General features: G+C 58.0%; 4 protein-coding genes across 10 annotated transcripts; 3 read left to right on the top strand and 1 right to left on the bottom strand.

The window, feature by feature from the left end:
* Nucleotides 1-2,266: 2,266 nt before the first annotated feature.
* On the bottom strand, nt 2,267-3,617 carry LOC116654093 (uncharacterized). The gene is made up of 2 exons (XM_085514386.1): nt 3,261-3,617; nt 2,267-2,394 (listed from the first exon to the last, which is right to left on the bottom strand). Exons 1-2 carry the CDS (start codon nt 3,598-3,600, stop codon nt 2,351-2,353), a joined length of 384 nt encoding a protein of 127 aa, XP_085370512.1. The 5' UTR covers nt 3,601-3,617; the 3' UTR covers nt 2,267-2,350.
* Nucleotides 3,485-15,761, top strand: FBXL16 (F-box and leucine rich repeat protein 16). The gene is made up of 6 exons (XM_015877212.3): nt 3,485-3,618; nt 11,649-12,368; nt 13,209-13,717; nt 13,797-13,881; nt 14,342-14,405; nt 14,624-15,761. Exons 2-6 carry the CDS (start codon nt 11,664-11,666, stop codon nt 14,770-14,772), a joined length of 1,512 nt encoding a protein of 503 aa, XP_015732698.1. The 5' UTR covers nt 3,485-3,618; nt 11,649-11,663; the 3' UTR covers nt 14,773-15,761.
* Nucleotides 14,629-22,881, top strand: WDR24 (WD repeat domain 24). 7 transcript variants are annotated; one of them, XM_085514350.1, is made up of 11 exons: nt 16,810-16,871; nt 17,615-18,287; nt 18,575-18,752; nt 19,177-19,852; nt 20,107-20,222; nt 21,151-21,272; nt 21,489-21,593; nt 21,681-22,018; nt 22,216-22,400; nt 22,479-22,657; nt 22,700-22,881. In XM_085514350.1, exons 2-10 carry the CDS (start codon nt 17,807-17,809, stop codon nt 22,645-22,647), a joined length of 2,370 nt encoding a protein of 789 aa, XP_085370476.1. In that variant the 5' UTR covers nt 16,810-16,871; nt 17,615-17,806; the 3' UTR covers nt 22,648-22,657; nt 22,700-22,881. The 7 variants fall into 7 exon arrangements, with proteins under 7 accessions (XP_015732674.1, XP_085370476.1, XP_085370477.1 ...); XM_085514351.1 differs by having other exon boundaries at nt 22,479-22,643; nt 22,686-22,735; XM_015877188.3 differs by lacking the exon at nt 16,810-16,871 and adding an exon at nt 14,629-16,018 and having other exon boundaries at nt 22,479-22,881.
* Nucleotides 22,882-23,038: 157 nt separating this feature from the next.
* Nucleotides 23,039-24,705, top strand: JMJD8 (jumonji domain containing 8). Its single transcript, XM_015877231.3, has 9 exons — nt 23,039-23,133; nt 23,213-23,296; nt 23,400-23,448; nt 23,535-23,631; nt 23,704-23,772; nt 23,860-23,979; nt 24,048-24,115; nt 24,195-24,329; nt 24,431-24,705. Exons 1-9 carry the CDS (start codon nt 23,051-23,053, stop codon nt 24,509-24,511), a joined length of 786 nt encoding a protein of 261 aa, XP_015732717.1. The 5' UTR covers nt 23,039-23,050; the 3' UTR covers nt 24,512-24,705.
* The last annotated feature ends 295 nt before the right edge of the window (nt 24,706-25,000 follow it).

The raw sequence follows: 25,000 nt of genomic DNA, 5'->3' as shown, positions 1-25,000 counted from the left end.
CACCTCAAGTCACCTCCAGTGTCCCCCCTGTCCCCATTACGTGGTGCTGCAGTCCCCCCACCTCAACCACCCACCTGCTGCAGGGGCCACCACGCAGCAACCACCACCACAGCCACGAGGGATTACATGTCCCTGTGCTGGGGACATCCTGCCATTGTCACCCCCGTGGGGTTGGCTGCCCAGGGCCCGGCTCTCGTGTCGCTGGGGGTCCCCGAGCTTCTCTGAGCCCCAGGGCCGGGATGCTGCGGGCTCGCAGTGCCCTCTTGTGACTGCGGACACGGCTCTGCACCCCCCCTACCCCCGACACCCCCCCCAAGCAGGGATTTGGGGTCGACAGCTCTGGGCCTGATCCTGCCTCAGCTCTGCCCATACACCAACACAGGACACGGTGGAGTAGGGTGGGCAGAAGGACTCCTGGGGAGGCAGAGGTGCTGTGGGGTGGGCGGGGAGCTGCAGGGGCATCTCAGAGAGGAAGGGGCTGGGGCCTGACCCCGAAGGGCTGCTCAGAGGCTGGGGCTCCCCATCCCCTCCTGAAGCTGTGGCTGCGTGGGGAGCTGCTCCCACTGAGCCAAGAAAGCCCGTCGGAACTGAGTCTGCGTCAGGCACCCACACCATCCCCAAAAAATAGCTCAGGAGGCCTCACATCAGCTCCCAGCCTCGCTGGATCCCAAGACACTGAGTGCCCTGGTCCCTGGCCCTATGTGTATCCTTGTCCCCTCACAGTGTACTGAGGGATGTCAGGAGGGGGACATTATGCCAAGGGGCTCCGCTGTGGGGCAGGGTCCCTGAGTGAAGGTCACTGAAGTGCAATGGTGGACCCCATGGCCAGGTGAAGGTCCTCATGTAAGGACAAGATTCCTCATTAGCTGGGTGAGGGTCCACGTGGCCAGGTGAGGGATCTCATTTTGGCATTAGGTGTCTGCAAGTGAAAGAAGGTTCCCAGGTCAGGATGAGGATCCCAGGTGTGGGTGAGGGCACTCAGCAGTGGGATGAGGTTCCCCATGGCCAGAGGAGGGTCCCCATGGCAGGACAGGTGTCCTTCAGGCTGGGAGAGGGTCCTCATGGCCAGGTGAGTGAACCCACAGCAGGATGAGGGTCCCCACCTCTGGGTTCTGCCCTCACCTGTCTTCAAGACCTGGAGGATATTGCCCCCCAGATGGGGACAGCAGGGGGCTGAGCCCCACTAGGAGCAGTAGGGCTGCACCGAAGGCGGTGTCCCCAGGTTGTCCCCATCACCGTCAGCCCCCAAAGCAGAAGCCAGTAAGGCTGTCCTGGCACGTGCATCCTCTCCGGCGGCGAATGGAGCTGCCTATTGATTTGCAGGCGGGCTAAAAATAACCCGCATCTCTTCATCCAGAGCTGTGAAAAATCCCCCATCGCTAGGCGACGGGTTACCGGGAGACAGCCATCGCTAGGCGACCGCGGTTGCTGCAGCGACGGCACCCTGCGCACTGCGGTCCAGCTTTGGTACCCATGGCCCAGCTGGCCCAGGGATGCTCGGCCCATAACGTGGGGACCGACTCCAGAGCCCATGTGGGTAGTAGGGGTGGGAGCTGGGAGGACTGCCACCCGCTGCACACATAGGGGCTGCTGCTGGGTGACTGTCCCCGTGAGAACATCCCTGTGGGGACACGGCATCATACAGGGAAGGACCACCAGGCTCTCACCGGGGTCACTGAGGGACAGATGTGTGACATGGAAAAGGCCACAGCCCCACATGTGCTGCTCGCTGATCCCTCCAGCCCCTTGTCCTGCAGTTGTCACCTGCTGGGCAGGATGGGGGATGGCTGAGGCTGCTGTGTGCCCGCACAAGGGATACACCTGAGTGCCAGCAGCCCTCAGCCCCACCAGCTCCCCACTCCATCACCCCCATGGCTGCTGTCCTCCCTTTGCACATGGGACAGAGCCAGTTGTGCTGTGGGGATGCAGCGCTTCCAGCTGTGGGGTGGGATTATGAGTGTGTATGTGTGTGTGTACATCCTCCCCCCAGATACTCTCCATTGCCAGCACGAAATCCGACCTGCCTTATAAATAATGGAGGCAGCCAGATCCTGGCAGTTACATCAGCGTCCCCAGGGCCTGGCCGGGTGGCAGCCAGCCTAGCTTATCCCACTACAGTACTGTAATGGGAAGGGGTTAAGCATTATGCCTAAACCTATCCCTTCCAGTTTGGGGAGCAGGGCCCCATTCTGGAGTTGCTGAGTGGGTGCAGAGCTGGGCAACACAGGAATAAATGGGGCAGTGAAAACATCTGCACTTCCCTCAGTGCAGGCTCACACAGCTTGTTGGGATGCTGGATCATCCCCACTGCACACCTCTGTATTGGGGGCTGCCAGTGGGACCAAGGCTATCAGCCAAGAGGGTTCAGCACAGGGATTGCCTTTTGCCAGTGTCCTGGTGGGAAGACAGAGAAAACACCCATCATTCCATCCATTCTTTTGTCCATCTAGCCTTCTATCCCTCCATCTGTCTATTAATCTCTCCCTCCATTCATCTGTTCCTGCATCCATCTCTCCATCCTTCCATCCCTCCATCCTTCTGGAACCAGATGATCTTTGAGGTCCCTTCCAGCACCAGCCATTCCACAAGTCTATGATTCTATGATTCCCCCTGCATCTGTACCTCCCTACATCCAACCATCTATCTGTTCTTGCACCTGTCCCTCCACCCAACCCTCCGTCCCCATATCTACCCCTTCATCCCTTCATCTTTTCCTCCATCCCTTCATCTATTTCTCCAACCATCCACGTGTCCCTGCACCCATCCCTCCATCTATTCCTCCACATATTTATCCCTCTCTCCATTGATTCCCCCACCCTTCTCTCCCTCCATCCCTCCACCATCCATCGACCCCTCCATGCCTAAATCTGCAGCCACATATCCCTCCATCCATCCCTCCATCCCTCCATCCCTCCATCCATCCATCCATCCATCCATCCATCCATCCATCCATCCATCCATCCATCCATCCATCCCTCCATCCCTCCATCCCTCCATCCATCCCTCCATCCATCCATCCATCCATCCATCCATCCATCCATCCATCCATCCATCCATCCCTCCATCCATCCATCCATCCATCCATCCATCCATCCATCCATCCATCCATCCATCCATCCATCTCTTTCTCCACCCCTCCATCCGTCCCCGCATCCCTCCCTCCCTCTTCCCACCCCCACCCCTCCCTCCGGTGCCTCCCACCCTCCCGTCCCTCCCCGCGGTTCGGGGGCTCTCAGCTCCCCGGTTCCTTCCCCCCTCACCTGGTCGCTGCCGTTCGGTGCCGCGAGGACCGGGACCATCTCGGGGACCTCGACGCTGCGTTGTCGCTCCCGGCGGCGGTGTCTCTTTAACGGGCGGCGGTACGGACGCGGGGAGGCTGCGTGTGCACACGCGCGTGTGCGAGCCTCTCACAGCTGCCCTGCACCGAGCAGGATCCGGCCCTCTCCCCTCCCCACCGCTTCTTTCCTTTATTTTTGTCGGCTTGAGGCCGAGCCGCACCGAGCACCCATCTTCCTCCCCTCCTCTCTTCCTCCTCCTCTTCCTCCTCCTCGAGGTTTCCTCGCGCAGGAAAGGAGCGGCTGTCCGCGCACGGCATGGCATGAGCTGGGAGAGCTGGAGGTAAGGGATGGCTTATTTATTGTATGGGGGTTGGGGGGGTTGTTTTGTTTTTCTCTTTTTTGTTATTATTATTGTTGTTGTTGATGATGATGATGGTGATTCGCTCTCGGGAAACCATTGCGACACAAAGCCCGCACATCGCGGTACGGCCCCGGCGGGCGGGGAGGGGGCTGGGGCCGCAGCCCCCGGTGCAGCATCCCGCAGCACCGTTATATAACGGCGGCGGAATGGGCCCCGTGCTCCTGGCCGAGGGGGAAGGAGAGGGAGAAGGTAACGGAGAAGCCCCTCTCCGTACCACTCGCCTCCCTTCCCCCGCTTCCCCCCCCCTCCCTCCCCCCGAACGGGGGCCCAGAAGGCAGGGAGTGGGCTGGCACCGGCTGCCCTGTAGGGAGGTTTTGGGATGAGTGCGGTTACCAGCATGGAGAGAGAGGTAGGGTGGGGGGTTGTTGCCTTGTTGCTTGCTTTCCCCACCTTCCCCCTTCCCTCCCCCCCCCAGTTCCTGAAGCACCCCCTCACCCCCTCTGGCTGCTCGCCTTCTTCCATGGTTCTGTGGGGTAAAAGAGACTGGGACCTCTGGAGCCGCATCCCCTGGCACCCTAAAACCTATTACCCTTGGACCCCTGCATCCTAGCATTCTAGCACCATGGGATTCCACTATCCTGCTACCATGGCACCTTAAATTCTCAGCACCCCATCATTCCAGCACCCCATCACCCTGATATTCCAACAAACCAGGACCCTGGTACTTAAACACTATGAGATCCCAGCAGCTTGGCAATCTAAGATCCCATCACCCCATTACCCCAGCGTCCCAGCAGCCTTGCACCTCACCATCCTGGCATCTGAGCACCATTAAACTGTGGGACTCCAGTACCCTGATCCTGCAACACCCCATCATCCTGATACCCCACCATCCAAACACACCAACAGTGTGAGACCCCTGGCACCTTAAAACCTCGTAGCAGTGTCACTCTGTCATCCTGTCATCCCAACACACTGATATCCCAGCACAGTGGGATCCCAGCAGGCTGCTACCCTAAAATCCCTACACTCCATCCCCCTTTTACACTCCAGCATCCAAGCAGTTTGTCATCCCAACATCTTGGCATCTCAGAGTCCCAGCTCATTATGGGGCACCCCACTGTGGCTGTAGAATCTCCACAGGAGTGAAGCTTCTTGTGCTAGGGCAGGCTGGGCCAAATGATGGGAGAACTAAGGCACAAGGTTGGTGAGCTGTAACCAGGTCTAGGCAGAGTTCCCGTGGCCTCAGTGATGTGGGGGTCTGAGATTACTATGGGGTCTTGTTTGGTGCCCCAAGTGCCCCAGTGCCTGATCTGGTGGCATTGGCAGGATGTGATAGTGTTCTGGTGGCAGAGACTGGAGTGCTTCTGTGGTAGGGGAGCTCTGACAGGGGTTCTGGGCCAGGGACTGGGGTAGGGGGTTTGGGGGCACTCAGTGAGTGCAGAGAGAGAGATGCACGGGGCTGGCATTTCCCCTCCTCTGGAAGCTCAGCGCTGATTTCACTCCAGCTACCAGGAAGAGGGAGGGAGGTGGCTTTGGAGTGGGGAGGACTCACTTCAGCATCCATTTTTAATGAGATAGATATCTATTTTTCCCCGAGCTGGCTTCCCCCACATCGATCCCTGCTCCATCCTCCAGGCCTGTTTTCCTCTTTGTTGCAGTGGGGATGTGGTGGCTGAGCCTCTCCACTACTGGGAACCTCTTGTCTCCCCGAATCTGAATTCTGGTGGTGTTGGGGGTCCTTGCTCAAGCTGGGGCTGGGGGTGACATGTGGGAAGGCAAGTGGAATGGTAGGGTCCTCTGTTCTCTCCGATGTGGCCACCTCCATATTGCACACCCCATGGGAACGTGGCATGACAGAAGGGAGGCCAGGGCTCTTGGGAACCCATTGCTTCTGGGGCTAGTAGCTGTGCTCATGCTGTGCCAGGAGCATAATGGAATGTGCAGGCAAGCGCAAATCCTTTGGCAGCTTCTTACCCATTCCAAGTCCCTGCCCACCCATCATGGGACTGCACGCATTCTTCAGGTGCTCTGGGGATGGCAGAGCATTCAGGGAAGGGACATAAAAGCTGAAAGTGTTCCTCGGGGTTTCTCTCTGCTCGAGCTCTGTCCAGCTTCTGGACAAGCAGCTGGCCTTGGGGCTGCCCCATGAGCTGGGTTTGGGCCTCCTGCTGGCCCATGGAGCACCAGTAGCCCCCATCACACAGCATCAGCACTGATGGTTGGTGGGGAAATTGAGGAGGGTGAGAGGACATGGAGTACCAGGGCTGCATTGCCTCCTTGCAACAGGGCCATGACCTTGATCAGAAGCCAGAACCTAACAACTTTCTGAACTTATATCAGCACTGAGCAACTCCAGCACCCTGCAGCAGCGGTTCTGTGGCTCAGCACTGCTTCCCTGCCCTGATGTCCCACCACTTCCCTTATCCCTATTCTGTCTCACCCCAGGTCTAGGTGCCATGGGATAGCACAGGTTCCAACTGAGCACTGTGTTCTCTCAGGTCTAGTGTCTGGGGCAGGACTCAGGCTGGGCTGGTTGCATGGGAAGAGGCTGATATTGGTGTTGAATCATCCCTTTCATCATGGGCACCTGTGGGCAGGACCTGTTCAGGGCCTCAGGTCTGCTCCACAGTACTGAGAGCTTCAGGTTGTCACACTGGCCTGGCATAAAAGATTCACTGTTTGTGTGGCCATTGCTATGTCTGGAGTGATGAAGACGTCTGAAGGCCCTGGAAGAGGTGCTTGTCCCAGCAGTACCAAGGAAGCTCATCGATGTCCTAGGAACAGCTACAGGTTGGCTCATCTCTCCTCAATGAGACCCTTAATCAGCACTCAGGGCCTTTCCTTTATGTCTGCTCCTGGGACAAAGAGGGGCAAGGAGCAGGGCTACAGTGTACCCAGCTCCATCAAATGGGCACACTCTGGCTGTTACACAACAGGAGCTGCTCTCCCAGAACAACCTCATGGTTAACAGGGAGCAGGGAGAAGCTTAGCTGAGGCACATGGAAGCATGAGCACCCTCCCTTCAGCAAGGAGGCCTGGTACATCTGAAGGAGGCTGAAGAAGGTGAGCCCAGGTCAGCAACAGTCGCCACCCAACTCTGTCCACGTCTGTGCATAAAAGTTTGCTGACAGCCACCACTGGATGTGGATTTCTCCTCCTGCTGAGGCTCCTTCTGGAACATGGAGCCCTGGGATAGGGAGGAGGTCAATGCTTGACATATTTGAGAGACTATGGAATGGCTATGGCCAGAACCAGTGCTGCCCCTTGCCCTCCTGAAGGCTGAGGAGGTTGAGGATGGACTGGCATAGAGTGGAGCCTGCATTCCCTCCCACTCGGGCTGGGATCACGCAGAAGTGACAAACTCTGGGAAGAACAAGGGAAGAGAGTGCAGCAGCCAGAGGGGACCCTACTGCCTGCTGCGGGGAACTTTGGCCTTTGGGTTTATTCCCAGGACCCCACAAGCCTCTTTGTCTATTGCAAGGTGGAATGAGCTCACTGACATCATTAGGAGCGGGGAGAGGAGCAGGAGAGCTGCATTCATCTTTCTAGTCTCTCAAGGTCTCCTCAGGATAATTCTAGGAAGGAGTTTCCCAGCTCCCATCACACAAGCAGGTCTCTGGGCCAAGCGACAGAGAGCAGAATATGGTCTTTTTCCCATCATGAATTCCTGGTTCGTGCTGCAGTGGAAAAGATAGTGCTGACTTTGGAGCTGTGCTCTGAGCCTCTCTCCCAGCTGATGTGTGTGAGTCCAGAGCTCCAGATCTCTGGTCCACATGTGCACTCACAAAGGTGCCTCTGTATAGGCAGCCTCTGCACCTAAACACAACAGCTGCCCCTCCATCTCTAGGGGAGTAAGAGGCTCTTCTGGGGATTCTCTGCCTCCTCTGCATTGCCAAGGTGCTGAGAGGACAGCCATACATATACCCCCCCCCGACTGCACACTGCACAGACAGTGGGCTGACCTGATGCAGTCAGAGCAAGAGACAGCTCACACACTGCTGAGCATTGCTGGGGAAGGCAGTCTTTACAGAGGGATATCTTTATTACTACCATGTGCTTTGGTCTTCAGGTTCAGCCCCCAAAGCAAGAGCCAGCATAGCATTGTTGATGGTTGGGATTGTTGTACACAGTTGGTGGTTCTGGGCAGCTGTTACCCTTGAGACTGCTGGACAAAAGCTTTGGCTGTGTGCTCTGCCACAGCGTTGGGTCTCGGGTGTGTTTTCTCTGCCTGTAGAGCAACTTGATTTGCTGCATTAGTAAAAATAGATGGGCTAATGAATTCAGCTGATGCAACCCTGCGTGAGTGTGTGTGTGCATGCGCTTATGTCTGTTTGTGTGTGTATATGTGCATGTATATGTGTGTCTCCATATCGAGGCTCATGCAAGGTGCATCCGCCAGCCCCTAGGGCTCTGATGTGAGTGTGTGTGTGTGTGTGTCCAAGCATATCTGTTTGTGTATGTGTGTGTGTGCAGAAAGCCGTGAGCGATGGCTGCTTGCTGCCGAGCAGCTCTCTGTCACTGAAGCAGTAGCTCTACAGAAATAATTTTGCATCAGCCTTGGATTCTGGCGCTGCAATAACAGGGCTGCGCGGGAGGCTAGCAGGGCAGCAGGAGCCCTACACAGGGACCTGGTGGGGCAGCAGGGGGGGCATTACGAGGGACAGCAAAGGTGGTAGGGGTCTTTCGGGCCGTTTTGAGGGGTGTTTCTGCAAGGTTTTGCTGCCGCTCCCTGTCGTGCTGAACGGGGCCGGTGTCACTGTCCATGGTGCTGAACGGGGTCGCTGTCCATAGTCCTGAACGGAAGGGGAGCTGTGTGTCTGTACGCGGTGCCGATCGCTGCCAGGACCTCTGCAGTCTCTCTCCATGGACCACCGAGTCCTGCCAGCCCTGAGTCTCCGGTGTCCCCTGAGCTGCCCCGATGGCCCAGAGCCCACAGTGACCCTCAAATCTGGTTGCAGCTGGACCGCAGACTGACCCAGTGCATCTCTGCCACAGCCTGGGCAGAGGGAGCCCGTACATACACGGGGGTGGTGTTAGTAGGTGACTGCTCACCCCACCTGTGTCTCGAGGTTCCCATCCCTTATCGTTACCATATGGAGACAGTAAACTCTCCAATGGTTTGGACAAATGCTCCCTTCCTGGGTACTTTTGTCTTATCCTTCCCAGCTTCATCATCCACGTAATGTTTGTAGTGACACACTCTTAGACCCCCTTCTTTCTTCTCTCTTCCTGCGTCAATTCCGCCCCCCACCACTGCATCATCACTCATTGTGGATGAGAAAGCCCTCATGAATGGAGCGATTTCACCGCAGTGACATTTCCTGTGAAATGTGCACCCTGGAATCAATTTGGGAGACTAAAAGAATGTGCCCTTTGCTTTTGTCAGGTTTCCTCCCACTGTGAACTGAGATTTGGCACAGCTGGCAGAAACCTCCCTTATGAGGCCTGGGAGAGCAGAGGGGGCTTGCACGAGGGTCTCTGAAGCTGAGTCCTTCTCGTAAAGTCCCAGAGTTAGGATGGTTATGCCAAGCATTTAACACTCCTTCTGAGAGAGGATGAAGGATCAAATCTCTGCTCTTTGCTTTGGATTGAGGGAAAAAAACAAATATGTGGAGGTATCTGCAGAATGGCAGGAACATCAGAAGGGGCAAAGGTGCCAAAACTGGGACTTGAGAGTGCAAAACTCTGTACTGACTTTTCCAAGGCTGTCCCAGTGCATTAGAGGAAGGGCCCGGGGCAGGGCATGGTGTGCCCCATATATCCCAGTGCACAGAAGCTCTAAAGGATGGAGTACTTGCACTTTCTACAATGGAGCAGTGTGGGCTCCCCTCTAAGCCAGAGGAGACTGTAAGGCTGCTGCTGGAGGCTTTTCTGTAGCAGTGAAGGGCAACTCCAGAGGCAATGAAGTGATTATTAAGCCAGCAGTCCTCCCCAGCCTGTGCTCCCTGCCACAGTCTCCAAGATGCTCTCTTCTCCAGGCAAGGTCCAGATGCTTTCAGGCTGATAGAATCCCTGGTTGTCCATTTTATCAGAGATATACAGACATGTACAGTAAGCCTGGATGGACACAGCCATATCCCTGTAGGCCCAGCTTCCTGCTATCCTTGCCTGAAACCTACCTTTGCTCAGAAGGCCTCCATCCCTGTTTGTGTTCCTACTTGAAGTGACTTCCCAGCTCATTCATGGTTTGGGATATCTGTAAGCCAGACAGGCAGCTTCAGTGCCTGGGGCAGGGTAAGCTGGCTTAGCTTCCCAAGGCAGAACTCTGAAAGCCACCAAGTCCACCACCCAAGCCCTGCCTTTAGGGTGAACCTCACTCTGAGCTGGTTGTAACTGCTGCCAATGCCTCCCTCTGGCTGAATTACAGTCTGATGATTGTCAGCATCTGTCTCCTCCTGTGGCTGTCCCCCGTGGGAGCCCCCACCCCTGACTTGCCTTCCGATGTCTGGAGACCACGGGCTGCCCCTCTCCCACCACCTGACCTCCCCCCAAAGGCAGCCAGCATGGTGAATTTCTCTCACTGTGGGCTCTGTGCCGGAGCAACAGCCCTTCTGTGCTGTGCAGTAATTATCTGTTTTGATTTGTGTTGTAGTGCTGTGTTAGACACCCTGGTGCACGTTCTGTTTGCTTCCCTAATTGCTGCCAACCTTGGAGCTGCTGTGTGGTTTGTTGTTTTTTTTTTTTCATTTTCCCCTCTTCTTCTGCTTTCAAGCAAATTTATTCAAGCATCCGAGGCCCAAACCCTCTATAGGTCAGTGTAAGTGAAAGCAGCAGAGGCCGCATCCAAGTGGGAAGTGGCGTCAGGCTGTCTGCTCAGGGCCAGATCCATTCCCGAAGGATGGGCTCTGGCAGTGCCAATGCCACTGTGCCAGGCTGCTGTGGGGAGGTGAGAGGCTTCACCACTGGCTGCTTCCCATCTGCAGGGTGAATGGGCAGAAAACTGGCCCTTAAAGAGTGGGGCAAAGTCTGGGAGAAAGCTGGTGGGGGATCTCTGGGCTCTCAATTCGGGGGGCTGCTCCCCTTCTTGCTGGTGCAGCAGGGCATGGAGATGATGGGAGGGTTGGAGCAATGGGCTGGGAGCAGCAGGGAGATCTCCAGCTGTGTCCTGGGACTGTTGGGGTGCAGTGTAGTGTCTGACTTAGGCCAGCACTGTCTCCAGGGTGGGACAGCCCCAAAGCCTGCATACCTGAGCCACCAGCAACATCTGTGGCTCAACAGCCAACACTCTGCTCTCTTGGTGCCCTCAGTCACCTACTTGGGGGCAGAAAGCAGAGACATGGCCGCTGCCACCTCCTGTCCCTTTCTGCCAGGCTCCCCTCCTACAGGCCTCAGCCATCCAAAGTATTTTCTCACTTTAATCTCAGCTTTTATTGTGGCTTTGAGGGGGAGCTGCTGACTGTGTCCTCAGGTCCCATTAGCAAGCACAAGCTAATGTGCCACTCAGGCATGGCTGTCACTGAGCAGTGCCTGTCCCTCAGGACCCGGGAGTGACAACTCTGTCTCTCTTATCCCCATGGGCTCCATTTCTGCAGGTTCCAGCTCCTCCCATGCCCATGGATGCTCTGGAAGCCCAGCCTCCTCTGGCTCCATCTCAAGCTGGGCCCTAAAGGGGATGGGAACCTAGTCCTTTGGCAGGGTTTGGTTCGGGTGAGCTTGTGTGCTGGGGCACAGGGTGTTGGCAGGATGGGTCGACACTGCTGGGGCACTGTGCCAGGCACTGGGTGGTGGGGGGAATCAAGCCCCCATCAATTATTCACCTCTGTATTTATAGAGGGAAATGTGATTAATAATGCATGGTGGGGTGTGGCAGGGCCATTTGAAAGCCTGTCTGGCTGCAGCTGAAATATTTATTAGCTTGTTTTGATGCAGTGCCACCGCAAGCCATGGCACCCAGTTGGCACGGGCTCACTGGACAGCATGGCATGTGTAGTCTCTGTCACCCAAGCCATGTATCCCAGTGAGCCCAGTGCTGGCCTAAACCTGCTTACCACCCTTCTGTATTGCAGAGAGACCTGTGGAAGATGTCGAACTCGAGAAACGGCGACACCAAGCCCCCATGTTTGCCTCGCAATGGACTGGTAAAGATCCCCACACAGCCCAACGGCCTCGGCTCTGCCAGCATCACCAAAGGCACCCCTGCCGTGAAAAACCGCCTGTGCCAGCCTTCCTCCGTGCCTGCCATCCTCAGCCCAGCCTTAACCCCCCGCAGTGACCTGTCTGTCCCCAGCCTGGCCTCACCGCTTTCCCTGGCCGCTCTGGCTGGCGTCTCATCCCCTCCCGGCACCTCCTTGGTGGCACTGAACTCGAGCGAGGCCACTCCAGGCTCGGAGCATCCCTCTCCAGAACGGCTGCCTGGTTCACCCTCAGAGAGGCAGCTGGTGGTGGATGAGAAGATCCTCAACCGCCTCTTCTGGTACTTTTCGGCTTGCGAGAAGTGTGTGTTGGCACAGGTGTGCAAGGCTTGGAGGCGAGTGCTCTACCAACCCAAGTTTTGGGTGGGTCTGACACCTGTCCTGCACACCAAAGAGCTCTACAACGTCCTGCCTGGTGGTGAGAAGGAGTTTGTCAGCCTGCAGGGCTTTGCTGTGCGGGGTTTTGATGGTTTCTGCCTTGTGGGCGTCTCCGACCTGGACATTTGTGAGTTCATTGACAACTACCCCTTGTCCAAGAAGGGGGTCAAGTCTATGAGCCTTAAAAGGTCAACCATCACGGATGCAGGGCTGGAGGTAGGTGACCTCAGCACTGGTGAGGTGGCCAGGGACTGGGGATGGGTTAGATGCCAGAAAGGTGGCACCATGGATTGCCCTGAAGAGATGTCCCCATGGATGTCTCTAGTGCTGTCTCCATAGTCTGTTTGCACCCCAGGTGGAGGCAAGGTTTGGGGGACAATGCTTGATTCTCCACCATGTGGCAATGCTCCCAGGCTTTGGCACAACATGTTCAGATGTGTCAATCCACAAGCACAACAGCACCTGGAAACAAGCATGCTACAGTCTGTATCAGAGAGAGCTTTCTCTTTCCCCACAAAGGACATGGCCCACCTCCCAGTCATCAGCAGGCAGGCAGCATCAGCATCCTACTCGTCTCTCTGTCCATGGCCTGGGATCCAGAAGGGTGTAGGGCTGCTCTCCCAAACTTTTGGGGAAGGATGTTTATCCCCATCACCCATGGGAGCACATACAGCCTTTACCCATCCCTTCCAGGAAGGAGCAGCTGTGTGAGGCTGTGTCTGGTCAGTGGGAAGAGGCAGAGTAATGGGATGATGCCTGTTGAGCGATGAGGGAATGGCATGGAGCTGAATCAGGGGAGGGTTGTGTTGGAACTTAGGGAAATGTTCTTCACTGGAGGGTGGAGGGCATGGAACATGTTCCCAAGGCAGTGGTCATGGCACCGAGCTGCCAGAGTTCAAGAAGTGCTGGGATAGTGCTCTCAGGGCTTGGGTGGCCCTGTATGGAGTCAGCAGTTGGACTCGGTGATCCTTGTGGGTCCCTTCCAACTCAGGATATTCAGTGATGCTAGGATTCTATGATTCTATGCTTCTCTGACTCTGTGCTGCCCCTGGCCAGGTGATGCTGGAGCAGATGCAGGGTGTGGTGAGGCTGGAGCTGTCGGGCTGCAACGACTTCACGGAGGCCGGGCTGTGGTCAAGCCTCAATGCCCGCATCACAGCACTGAGCGTCAGCGACTGCATCAACGTGGCTGACGATGCCATCGCAGCCATCTCACAGCTCCTGCCCAACCTTGCCGAGCTCAACCTGCAAGCCTACCATGTGACGGACACGGCTCTCGCCTACTTCACGGCCAAGCAGGGTTACACCACCCACACCCTGCGCCTCAATTCCTGCTGGGAGATCACCAACCATGGCGTGGTCAACATGGTGCACAGCTTACCCAACCTGAGCGTCCTCAGCCTCTCAGGCTGCTCCAAGGTGACAGATGATGGCGTGGAGCTGGTAGCTGAGAACCTGCGCAAGCTACGCAGCCTTGACCTGTCCTGGTGCCCTCGCATCACTGACATGGCCCTGGAGTACATCGCCTGTGACCTGCACAAGCTGGAGGAGCTGGTGCTCGACAGGTATGGGATCATGCCAAGGGTGGTGGGTGCAGCAAGGTGGCCATGGGCTGGGGATGATTCATGTCCTATGTCTCCACAGGTGTGTGCGGATCACTGACACTGGTCTCAGCTATCTGTCCACCATGTCATCCCTGCGGAGCCTTTACCTGCGCTGGTGCTGCCAGGTAGGGGAGAACTAGGGCTGGACTGCCCACACTGGGAGCCCATGGATGTACCCACACCACTGGTGGCATTGACCTGGGATGGGATGGGGAATCAGGATGCTGCCATGGGTCTGCTGCAGAGCCCTGGGCAGAGGGATGATGAGGGGTGGGGAATATGAGGAGAGATGGGGGGCACCTGTAGGCTCAGTAGGGCTCAGCTCCATCATACTGTCCCATCCCTTATTCCATTACCCTGCCCTACTGTCATGTCATGTCCCACCAACATGTTCCACCTCCACATCCCATCACCCTATTGCACTCCACTACTCCATTACTAACCCAATGTACTGCTCCGCCACCCTACTCCATCACTCAGTCCCACCACCTCGTCCCTCTCAGCCTCAGGATCCATGGGTGCTGTACCCCATTTTTGGCACCTCTGCCTGTCTTCATCTTGGTCCCACTCCTGTTTCTTTTACAGGTGCAGGACTTTGGCCTGAAGCACCTCCTGGGCATGGGCAGCCTACGCCTGCTATCTCTTGCTGGTGAGACCTGTGCATGAGGTGATGTGGGGCTGGGGGTGTCTGGGAATGGGGACAAGGCCAGTCCTTGGGAACAGAAATGAGGACCCTCATCACGGCAGGGTTCCTGGAGCTCAGGGAACCTCAAGTCCTGTGGCACCCACATGGGGGTACGGGGAAGGGAATGGGGATGGGAACAAGGATGGGAACACCATGGTGACAGTGACATTGTCCCCCTGCAGGCTGCCCCTTGTTGACCACCACGGGCCTCTCGGGGCTGGTACAGCTGCAGGAGCTGGAGGAGCTGGAGCTCACCAACTGCCCGGGAGCCACGCCAGAGCTCTTCAAGTACTTCTCCCAGCACCTGCCCTGCTGCATGGTCATCGAGTAGCGCCCACCTGACGAGGACCAGCCCCCCCTAAACCCAGCTGCGACGGCACCCAACCCATTTCTTCCCGTCGGCAGGATTAGGGGGGGTGCAAAAGACGCTGCCCATTCAACTGACCCACATGTAAAGCCCCTGCCTCGATGTCCTGGATGCCAGCACCCCCCAACTTGCCCCTGCCTCACAGCCACGGAGGGGCCTGGGCACGGCGAGAGGAGACCCCTGCTTTTTGGCACCCATGGGTGCTGCACGGACGGGAGCCCGGGACCCCCTGCACAGAGCCATGGGCACCCCCAGATGGGAGAAAAAAGCTGCCCCCCCCCCGTGCTGTGCGTCCCCCCTTGCCCATCCATAGGATGCTTTCCTCCACCCTCGCATGCTCGCTTGCTTCAGTCTCGTGGCACAGCAGGGGGGACAGTGACAAGTGGCGCCCGCCACCCTGCTGCCACCCAGCCCCTCCACACAGCTCTCCCAGCTGGGCTGTGGCCTCCCTCCCTACCCCCCTCCCCCAACACATCACTGTGCCCCATTTCCAATGGGGTCAGTGGGGCAATATCCCCTTGCTTCTAGGGGCTGTCAACCCTTTACTGCCTGGGGAACATGGAGGGATGTGGGGCCACCGCCACTGTGGCCACTCTTATGTCCAGAGTCGATTCATCCGGCTGGGATGGGTCCCACTGTCCCCATGGGGCTGGGGGTCCGGCCCTGTGCCCCACCGCGGCTCGCAGGTGTCACGGGGACAGCGGGGACGCCGAGCAAAGGCAGGGGGACGTCACCTCGGGATGCAACGCCGCTTCTTCCAGACCTAAAGCCATCGCCCGGGTGCCACCAAACTGCCCCACTGCAGGGCCCAGCCAGCACCTCGGGGTACCCCAAGTGTTGGGAGCTGGGGGCTGAGCCAGCACGGGGTATGGGCACGGACACGGGCACGGACACGGACACGCTTTCGGGTTGTTTTGCCTTTGTAACGGCCGGGAAGGAACTGCTGCACCACCCGCCGCCTCCGCTGGCTCCTTTGTCCAAAACTCCCATTTCTCATCCCAAAACAGCCCGAGGTTCTGGCCCTGAAAGGGGGCTGGGGTGCGCCAGGTCAGGGTGGCACCCCTAAAACTGCCAGCACGTCACTATGGGAAGTGGGTGCTGGGCACTCAATGGGGACAGACAGGGGCACATATAGGGACTCCTCCTCACAGGACCGGGGTGAGCGGGTGCAGCCCCCAAAGGAAGATGGAAATGGGGAGCAAAGCCACAGGTGAGGTTGGAGTGGGGTCTGAGGGTGCCCTGGGCTGGGGGTGCCAGCAGATCTGGTCCCACATCAGCACCCCCTGCAGTGCACCCCCTCAGTGTGCCCCATCCTCCTGCACACCCACCTCCTGTTCATCCACCCCCACATCCCACTGTGCCACAGTGCAACCCCACAGCCCCCAGGGCACCCTCATACCCCAATTCCTCCCTATCTCCAGTGCAGCCCAACATCCTTCATCTCCCCAATAATGCACCACTATATCCCCTATGTATGCCTAAGCCACAGTGTGCCCCCATATCCCCAATGCCTCCCATGTCCCCCAGCCCCCCCACTGCACTTTTCCATGACCCCATATCCCCTGTGCACCCTCATGACACCCCCACATCCCCCTGCCCGTGTCTCCCCATATCTCCCAGCACACCCCCAGCTCTCCCCACGCTTCCCACATCCCCAACTTCGAATCCAGCCCCCTGTAGGCTCCATATCCCCCACTGCACCCCCATATCCCACTGTACCCCCCCATATCACCCCACTGCACCCCCAGGTACATCCCAAAGCCCCAGTGTATCCCAGCACCCCACATATCCCCTCATACACCTCCAGAGCCCCCCCCCAGCACCCCCCCACATCGCTCCTATATCTCCCACTTCAGCCCCATTCCCCACCAAACCCCAAAGCCTTGGTGGGCGTGGCCTACCCCTAAGGGGGCGTGGTCTTAACGAGGGGGCGTGGTCTTAACGAGGGGGCGTGGTCTTAACGAGGGGGCGTGGTCTAACAAAGGGCGGTGCTCCGCCCGTGGCGGCGGAAGGGGCGGGGCTTAGCGGAGGGGCCTGTGTTGTCGGTGGGGCTGCACGCTGCGGTACGGGGGGCGATTGGGGGGGGGGGGGGGATACGTGGTGTGTGGAGGGTGACAGCAGGCTCAGGGGGCGTCCTGAGGGGCGGGAGTGGGCCCTGCCGGGGTTCGGAGGAGGCTGTGGGGCGGCAGCAGGCCCTGAAGGACTCAGAGAGGGTTGTGAGGGGGGCTGTGGGCCTGGAGCAGGCCCTGAGGGGACTCTGAGGGGCTCTGAGGGGCAATGAGGGGCTATGAGGGGCTGTGGGACTGGACCAGGCCCTATGGGGGCTGTGAGGGGCTCTGAGGGGGCTGTAAAGGGACTGTGAGGGGCAATAAGGGGCAATGAGGGGGCTGTGGGACTGGACCAGGCCCTATGGGGCTCTGAGGGGGCTGTAAGGGGGCAATGAGGGGCAATGAAGGGGCTGTGGGACTGGAGCAGGCTCTGTGGGGGCTCTGAGGGGCTGTGAGGGGGCTGTAAAGGGGCAATGAAGGGGCTGTGGGACTGGAGCAGGCCCTGAGGGGGCTGTGAAGGGGCTCTGAGGGGGCTGTGGGCCATAGCGGGACCTGAGATGAGGTAATGCCGGCACTGAGGGGCTCAGGGGGCCTGGCTGAAGGGAGTGGGGCTGGGGGGAGCTCTCCATTTAGTCCCTGTGTCTCACAGCAGACGCTGGCCCCATGTTCCTACACACAGGGATAGCAGGGAGCCCCATAAGGAGCCCCCCAAGGAGTGGTCCTTGAGCCTGGTGTGAGCTCTGTCTCTCTCCTCGCAGGTACCAAGTGAGATTTGGCCTTTCAGCTTCCCACGCAATTGATGCGAACCCAGAACACCCCGGAGCTGCTCCCACCCCTGATCAGCGCTGGCTGAGGGGACGCGGGGCGGCCGCTGGGGCTTGGATGCAGCCTGCGGGGCTGCCAGCCTCCGAGCCCGCTCCCGGAGAGGGGACCCTGCACCAAGGACGGCCATGGAGAAGATGGCCAGGGTGAGCACGGCCCTGGGGGGCAACACCCTGACAGGGCGCACCATGTTTTGTCACCTGGATGCCCCTGCTAATGCCATCAGCGTGTGCCGCGACGCAGCCCAGGTGGTGGTGGCCGGCCGCAACATCTTCAAGATCTACTCCATTGAAGAGGAGCAGTTTGTGGAGAAGCTGAACCTCCGTGTGGGCCGCAAACCCTCGCTGAACTTCAGCTGTGCCGACGTGGTGTGGCACCAGATGGATGAGAACCTGCTGGCCACCGCTGCCACCAATGGCGTGGTGGTCACCTGGAACCTGGGCAAGCCGTCCCGCAATAAGCAGGACCAGCTGTTCACTGAGCACAAACGCACTGTCAACAAGGTCTGCTTCCACCCCACCGAGGTGTACATGCTGCTTAGTGGCTCCCAGGATGGCTACATGAAGTGCTTTGACCTGCGCAAGAAGGACTCTGTCAGCACCTTCTCTGGTATGAGCCCAGTCTCTTGCTTGCCCCTGTGCTTGCCCAGAACCATGAGGAGGGTTGAGCGTAAGACCTGCGCTTGGAGCAGGCAGGGAGGGAGCTGAGAGGCTTTGGCTGCTCAGTGTGGGCTTAGTAAGGCTCATTGGGACTGCATTGGGCCCTCCTTCCCTGTTCTCAGGGCTGGGGGACTCCATGCCTCTCCCAGCAGCAAAACTGCTGAGGTTTATTAGTTCTTAGTTGTTAGCACTGCTGGAGTTGCGTCCCACTGCAGCTCAACTTCTCTCCCTGCTCAGGCCAGTCAGAGAGTGTGCGTGATGTGCAGTTCAGCATCCGTGACTACTTCACCTTTGCTGCCACCTTTGAGAACGGCAACGTGCAGCTGTGGGACATCCGCCGGCCCGACCGCTACGAGAGGATGTTCACAGCCCACAACGGCCCCGTCTTCTGCTGTGACTGGCACCCCGAGGACCGGTGGGTACGGAGCCAGGCCTCTGCCAGCTGCTCAACCTTAGCAGCAGAGAGCCTTGGGAATGGGTTGGGGCCTTCCAGAGCAGGGCAGGCTCTCTGACCCCAGCCTCTTGCATAGGTGTTGGAAGATGGAAACAATCGACTTTCTTGAGGATGGAGAAGGGGAGGGGAAGCTGGGAACCTGTCAGATGAGCGTGGTTTTAAAAGTACAGGGCCTTACTCTGAGACAGGAGGGAGAGGAGTTGTCTGACCTCATTTGAGAGCAGAGGTGTTAGGTCAATGTGTGGGAGGATGTGATTGCAGCCCAGCTGCCTCCCCTGGTGTGGACAAGGCTCACCCATGTCCTGGCACATGGGTATATCTGTGTTGAGGGCACCACCCATCCCACAGTCCGGTGTGTCATCATCTTCCTTCATCCTTCTCACAGGGGCTGGCTGGCAACAGGCGGCCGGGATAAGATGGTGAAGGTCTGGGACATGAACACCACGCGGGCAAAGGAGATCTACTGTGTGCAGACCATCGCCTCTGTAGCCCGGGTGAAGTGGCGGCCGGAGTGCAAGCACCACATTGCCACCTGCTCCATGATGGTGGACCACAACATCTATGTCTGGGACGTGCGACGGCCCTTCATCCCCTCTGCCATGTTTGAGGAACACAAGGATGTCACCACGGGCATTGTGTGGCGTCACCTCCACGACCCCTATTTCCTCCTGTCCGGCTCCAAAGACAGCACCCTCTACCAGCACATCTTCAAGGATGCCAGTCAGCCCATTGACCGGGCCAACCCCGAGGGGTTGTGCTACAGCCTTTATGGAGACCTGGCCTTTGCAGCCAAGGAAAGTCTCATCTCCTCTGACTCCAACCGCAAGCCCTACATCGGGGACCGCCGCCACCCCATCTTTTTCAAGCGCAAGCTGGACCCCACAGAGCAGTTTGAGTACATCTCCTCCTCCAGTGCCCTCAGTGTCTTTGAGACAGATGTGGAGAGTGGCAGCATGGACTGGTTTGTGCACACTGCCAAGCAGTACGCACTGGCTGGCAGGCCCCTGGCTGAGCTCTGTGACCACAATGCTAAGGTGGCCAAGGGTTTGGACCGCAACCAGGTGAGTGTGGGTGGAGGCCCTGGCTCTGCTATTTGGTCCCTCTGTCCCTTCTCTGCCCTGCAGCTGTCCTCGGAAGTCTTCACTCAGCCCTAGCACAGATCTGTAGTGCCATTACCTATGGCAAGCACAGATTTCCCTCTGTACCCAGAAACTTGACATCCCCATGGGTCTTCTTAGCTTGGTAGAATGACAGATGATGGATGTCAGGGGCTGCTTTGTAAGAGGTGAAGTCTGATTGTGGCTCTCACACACAGGTGGCTCAAACGTGGACGATGCTCCGGATCATCTACTCCAGCCTTGGCACTGTATCATCCACCAACCTCAACCACAGCATGGGGAAGGGCAGCACCACTCTCCCACTCATGAACAGGTAAGGGAGCAGCTCCACAAGCAGCAGAGCAGAGCCCCAGCCTCAGTCCCATGCTGCTATGTAGGATGGTGTCATCTGAGTGCAGCTGTTTCCCATATGGGTGTGAGAAGAGAGGGCCAGCTGGGCCTCAGGCCTTGTGGGCTTCTGCTGTTGTTTCCTCTGTCTGAAACAGGGTATGAAGCTGGCTGTGTTGGGGTCTGGGGATGCAGAGCCCCCCCCAAGTCTTGCTGCAGTCAGAGAGGTTTCCCTCTTCTGAAGGGAGACGACAGCTCCTCTCTGTGGATAGTTCATGGGGCTTAGAACCTCCTTTTGTGCTGATGAAGCAGGAAAACTTGTTTTTCCTCTTCCAAATGACTTATGAAAGCGAGGAGTGAGGGCTCCTAATTAGTTCATAGACCTTGAAAGGCTGGGCTCCCAGGATGAGCAGCAAAGACTCTAATAACTTCAAACGTTGCCCTGCCATCAGCCAAGTTCTGCAGCCAGACAGGTCACTGCCATCACCTCAAAACTGCAGCTCCAGACTGGAGAGTATGGCTCTGTGTCAGCTCCTCTTAATTCCTTTTCTGTCCTGGTGGAGCCCGTGAGCAGTGATGCATAACAAATAAAGCATCATGCAGAGAGGCAGCTCTTATTTACCCACTTCTAAGCTGAATGTAAACATCAAGAAATGGAGTCAAGTGTCTGCTCAGCTCTGATGTTGCTTAAGGAAACCTCTGTAGGCGCCTCTGTGATGGCTGCACAGAGATGCCAGACAGGGAGAAAAGGCTGTGCTGACAATTGTGGTGGACTGAGGTTTTTAAGTTATAAAGTGGGGACAGCTGACTTTGCCCTCAGCAAAATTACCGGGTCTTTTTGAAATGCCAGCTGGGGACATACAGCCAGTCTGTAAGCTGGGACTTTTAAGTTAAGCAAGTGGCTTCTCTTGCAGCTTTAACCTGAAGGACATCCCCTCCGGGCTGGGCAGTGAGTCAAGGCTGGATCGCAGCAAAGGAGAAAGCCGCACAGAAAATATCCTCATGGATTCCTCCTCTACCCTGATCAACAATGAAGGTAACGTTTATGGGGTGGGCACAGTCCAAGTCCTGAGGCTGTTCCTCTGGTGATCACTGGTGGCACAATCCAGGCCATAGATGGTTCTGGTATGAAATAAAGGGGTGAATGTATCCACTTATCCTGTAATGGGGGTTTGTTGATCTTTATGCATGGGATGTGCATCCTCCAGTGGCCAAGGGGAATGTGCTGATTTCTCTCTCCCCTGGCACACAGACAATGAGGAGACAGAGGGCAGCGATGTCCCTGCAGACTACCTGCTGGGAGACGTGGAGGCGGATGAAGATGACCTGTATATGATGGACCACGAGAACCCACACGGTGAGTGAGAGCTGCTCCTGTTCTTTGACCATCCAGCTTGATCTTCACCTGCCCTTCCATACTCATTCTCCGTGGCTTTCCTTGCAGCAGAAGAGCAGGAGTACAGCCTTCCCCAGGAAGCCTTCCCCCTGCGCCATGAAATCGTAGACAACCCGTCAGCCCTGGACCACCTGCAGGACAAGGCTGACTCCCCCCATGTCAGTGGTAATGAGGCCGAGACCGTGTCCCTGACACCCGTGGAGTCCTTCTCCCTCATCTCCATCTCCCACTCGCTCTATGAGAACCGCCTGCCTTCCGACTTCTTCAACCCCATCGTGCGTGACACGCTGCTCTTCTACGCCGAGCAGGGGGACGTGCAGACAGCTGTGTCTGTGCTCATTGTGCTGGGAGACCGAATCCGCAAGGAGATCGATGAGCAGACCCAGGTACCCAAAGGAAGCTCCTCTGCTGCCCCTGAAGTGGGTGCCCTCTGCCTTTTCCTCACTGCTTTTAATCTGAGTCCCTTTCTGGAAGGCTCTTTGCAGCGCTGGTGCAGCACCTTGCTGACACGGGGACAAGCTGGGACTCGGGTTGGGATGGTGTTGTGGGGAGCTGGCATTGAGCTGTGTGCCCTCATCCCCAGGAGCACTGGTACACCTCCTACATTGACCTGCTGCAGCGCTTCCAGCTCTGGAACATCTCCAACGAGGTGATCAAGCTGAGCACGTGCCGTGCCATCAACTGCCTCAACCAAGCCTCAACCACCCTCCACATCAACTGCAGCAACTGCAAGCGGCCCATGAGCAACAGGGGCTGGATCTGTGACAGGTGAGGGCACAGCAATGAGGGGGATCACAGGATGATGGGGTTCACAAGGCTCTTTACTCACTTTTCTCTCCGGCACAGGTGTCGGCAGTGTGCCAGCATGTGCGCTGTGTGCCACCACGTGGTGAAGGGGCTCTTTGTCTGGTGCCAGGGCTGCAGCCACGGTGGTCACCTGCAGCACATCATGAAGTGGCTGGAGAGCAGCTCACACTGCCCGGCGGGCTGCGGCCACCTCTGCGAGTACACCTGAGTATATACACCTGAGTATATACACCTGAGTATATACACCTGAGTACATACACCTGAGTACACCTGAATACATACACCTGAGCACAACAGCAGCAGGACTGTGGGGCTGTGGGACACGAGGTGATGCTGGGAGGCTTCTGGCTGCGGCGATGCAGACTTCACCCCTTCTACCCCCTCTCTTTGTATTTATTTCTGAGCGCAGCCATTTTGTACTGAATTAAACCCAAAGCTGAGAGCGGCTCTTGTTGCTTTACCCCCCTGTGGGACCCACCTCCCCCGGGTTCACAGAATCACAGGATTATCAATGTTATCAGATAGCAGCATTACCAGCTGTGGCCCTTTTAAGGGCTGTCCGTTTCCGGGCTCCGTAGCACGCCGGGAGCTGTAGTCCTGATGCTGCCGTCATGGCGGCAGCGCGGTGGATGTTGGCGCTGCTCCTCCCGTTGTTCTGGGCCCGGTCCCGGTCCGCGGGCGGTGCTGGCGGTTGGTAAGGGCGGCCGGTCGGTAATAAGGGCGGTGGGTCAGGGCGGCCAGCGGGGCCGGCTCCGAGCTTGGTCCCGTTGCAGGCAGGAGGGCGATGTGCCGGAGGAGCAGCGCTGCACGGTGGAGAGAACCGACGGCTCCGTGAGTCTGGAGCTGTTCCTGCAGCGGTACGGGCGGCTCCGGGGTGAGGGGGGTGGGGGTCCGGGCTTGGGGGGGTGCTCAGCTCCCTCTGACCGCCGGGACCCCCCGGGTCGCTCTGCTCTCCGCCAGGTTCGCCTTCTCCCGGCCCGTCATCCTCCGAGGGGTCACCGACAACTCGGTGAGTGCCGGGAGGAGCCGCCGGTGCCGCTGTGCTGGGTTGGGGCGGTTGGCAGCGGGGTTGGTCGGTTCTCATTCGCCCTGCAGGCTTTCCAGGCGCTCTGCACCCGCCAGAAGCTGCTGGCAGCCTACGGGGAGCGCCCGGTGCGGCTCAGCACGGCCAACACTTATTCCTACCGCAAAGGTGAGGGCACGGGGATGGGGGGGGGTGTCTGCCTTCACCCCGCAGCTCCCTGAGCCGTCCCTGTGCCCGCAGTCGATGTCCCCTTCCAGGAGTACGTGGAGCAGCTCCTGAAGCCGCAGGACCCAGCAGCACTGGGCAGCGGTGGGTAGCACAGCCCCTATATGTACCCATCCATAGCACCCAGCCCTCACTGCTCCTAAAGGTTCCATGGTTCCCCCCCTCCCTCAGACACCCTCTATTTCTTCGGGGACAACAACTTCACCGAGTGGGGATCCCTCTTCCAGCACTACGTGCCGCCTCCTTTCCGCATCCCGGGCACCAGCGCAGCCTACAGCTTTGGCATTGCAGGTGGGTGCTGGGCTGGGTGTGGGGTGCGGGCAGCTCAGGGCTGGCACAGCTCACATTTCCCCCTCTAGGCTCAGGCTCTGGTGTTCCCTTCCACTGGCACGGCCCCGGTTACTCCGAGGTGATCTTTGGTAGGAAGGTGAGTGCTATCCACAGGGAAAATCCGGGTGTATTGAGGGGTCACTGAGGGCTGAGCCTTCCTGCTGCCTTCCTTCCAGCGCTGGTTCCTTTACCCACCCGATAAAACACCCCACTTCCACCCCAATGAGACCACGCTGGCCTGGCTGCAGCACACCTACCCCACGCTGCCACCAGAGGAGCAACCACTGGAGTGCACCATCCGGCCTGGGGAGGTGAGTCCTGCAGTGGCTCTGTGCCCTCCTCACCCTATGAAGCACAGCACGGCTCTGCCCCCCTCCAGCCCCCCATGCATCTTGCTGTGCTCTCCCTGCAGGTGCTGTATTTCCCTGACCGCTGGTGGCACGCTACGCTCAACCTGGACACCAGCGTCTTCATCTCCACCTTCCTGGGGTAGCACCAGGCACCCACGTCCCACTATATGTGAGGTCTGCCACCAGCAGCACTGCCTCACCCCACAGCATCCCATGGCCTTGGGACCAGGGCAGTGCCAACAGCCGCCCCTCAAACCCTGCTTTTGGGACCAAGCACCTGAACTGTGGTTTTTAACTGGGTTTTTTGCACCCGCTTGGATTAAACTTGACACACTGATGTAGTGCTGTGTGTGTCACAACATCCCTATTGCCCACAGCTGGCAGCGTGGGTTGAGCCTGGGGGCTGCTGCTGCGCTTTGCTGTGCACCGGAGCAGCCTTTGCTGGGTGCAGGGGTGGCTCAACCCTTTGCCTTGGTGCCAGCACTGACCCCAAGGCAGCAAAGGGGGATAGGAGCTAAAAGCCTTCAGCTCCCAGCCACAGTCAGTGGGCTGCTATTTGTCTCCTGGTCACACACCTTCCAGTCCCACCTCTGCTATCCCATAGGACTGGCTCAGATTTATCCAGGCATAAA

The sequence above is a fragment of the Coturnix japonica genome, chromosome 13 (genome assembly GCF_054131305.1).
Source record: "Coturnix japonica strain WE chromosome 13, WE-NBRP24, whole genome shotgun sequence".
Lineage (NCBI taxonomy): Eukaryota > Metazoa > Chordata > Aves > Galliformes > Phasianidae > Coturnix > Coturnix japonica.
Note: the sequence above shows the minus strand (reverse complement) of the source record. Positions and strands in the feature narration are given on the sequence as shown.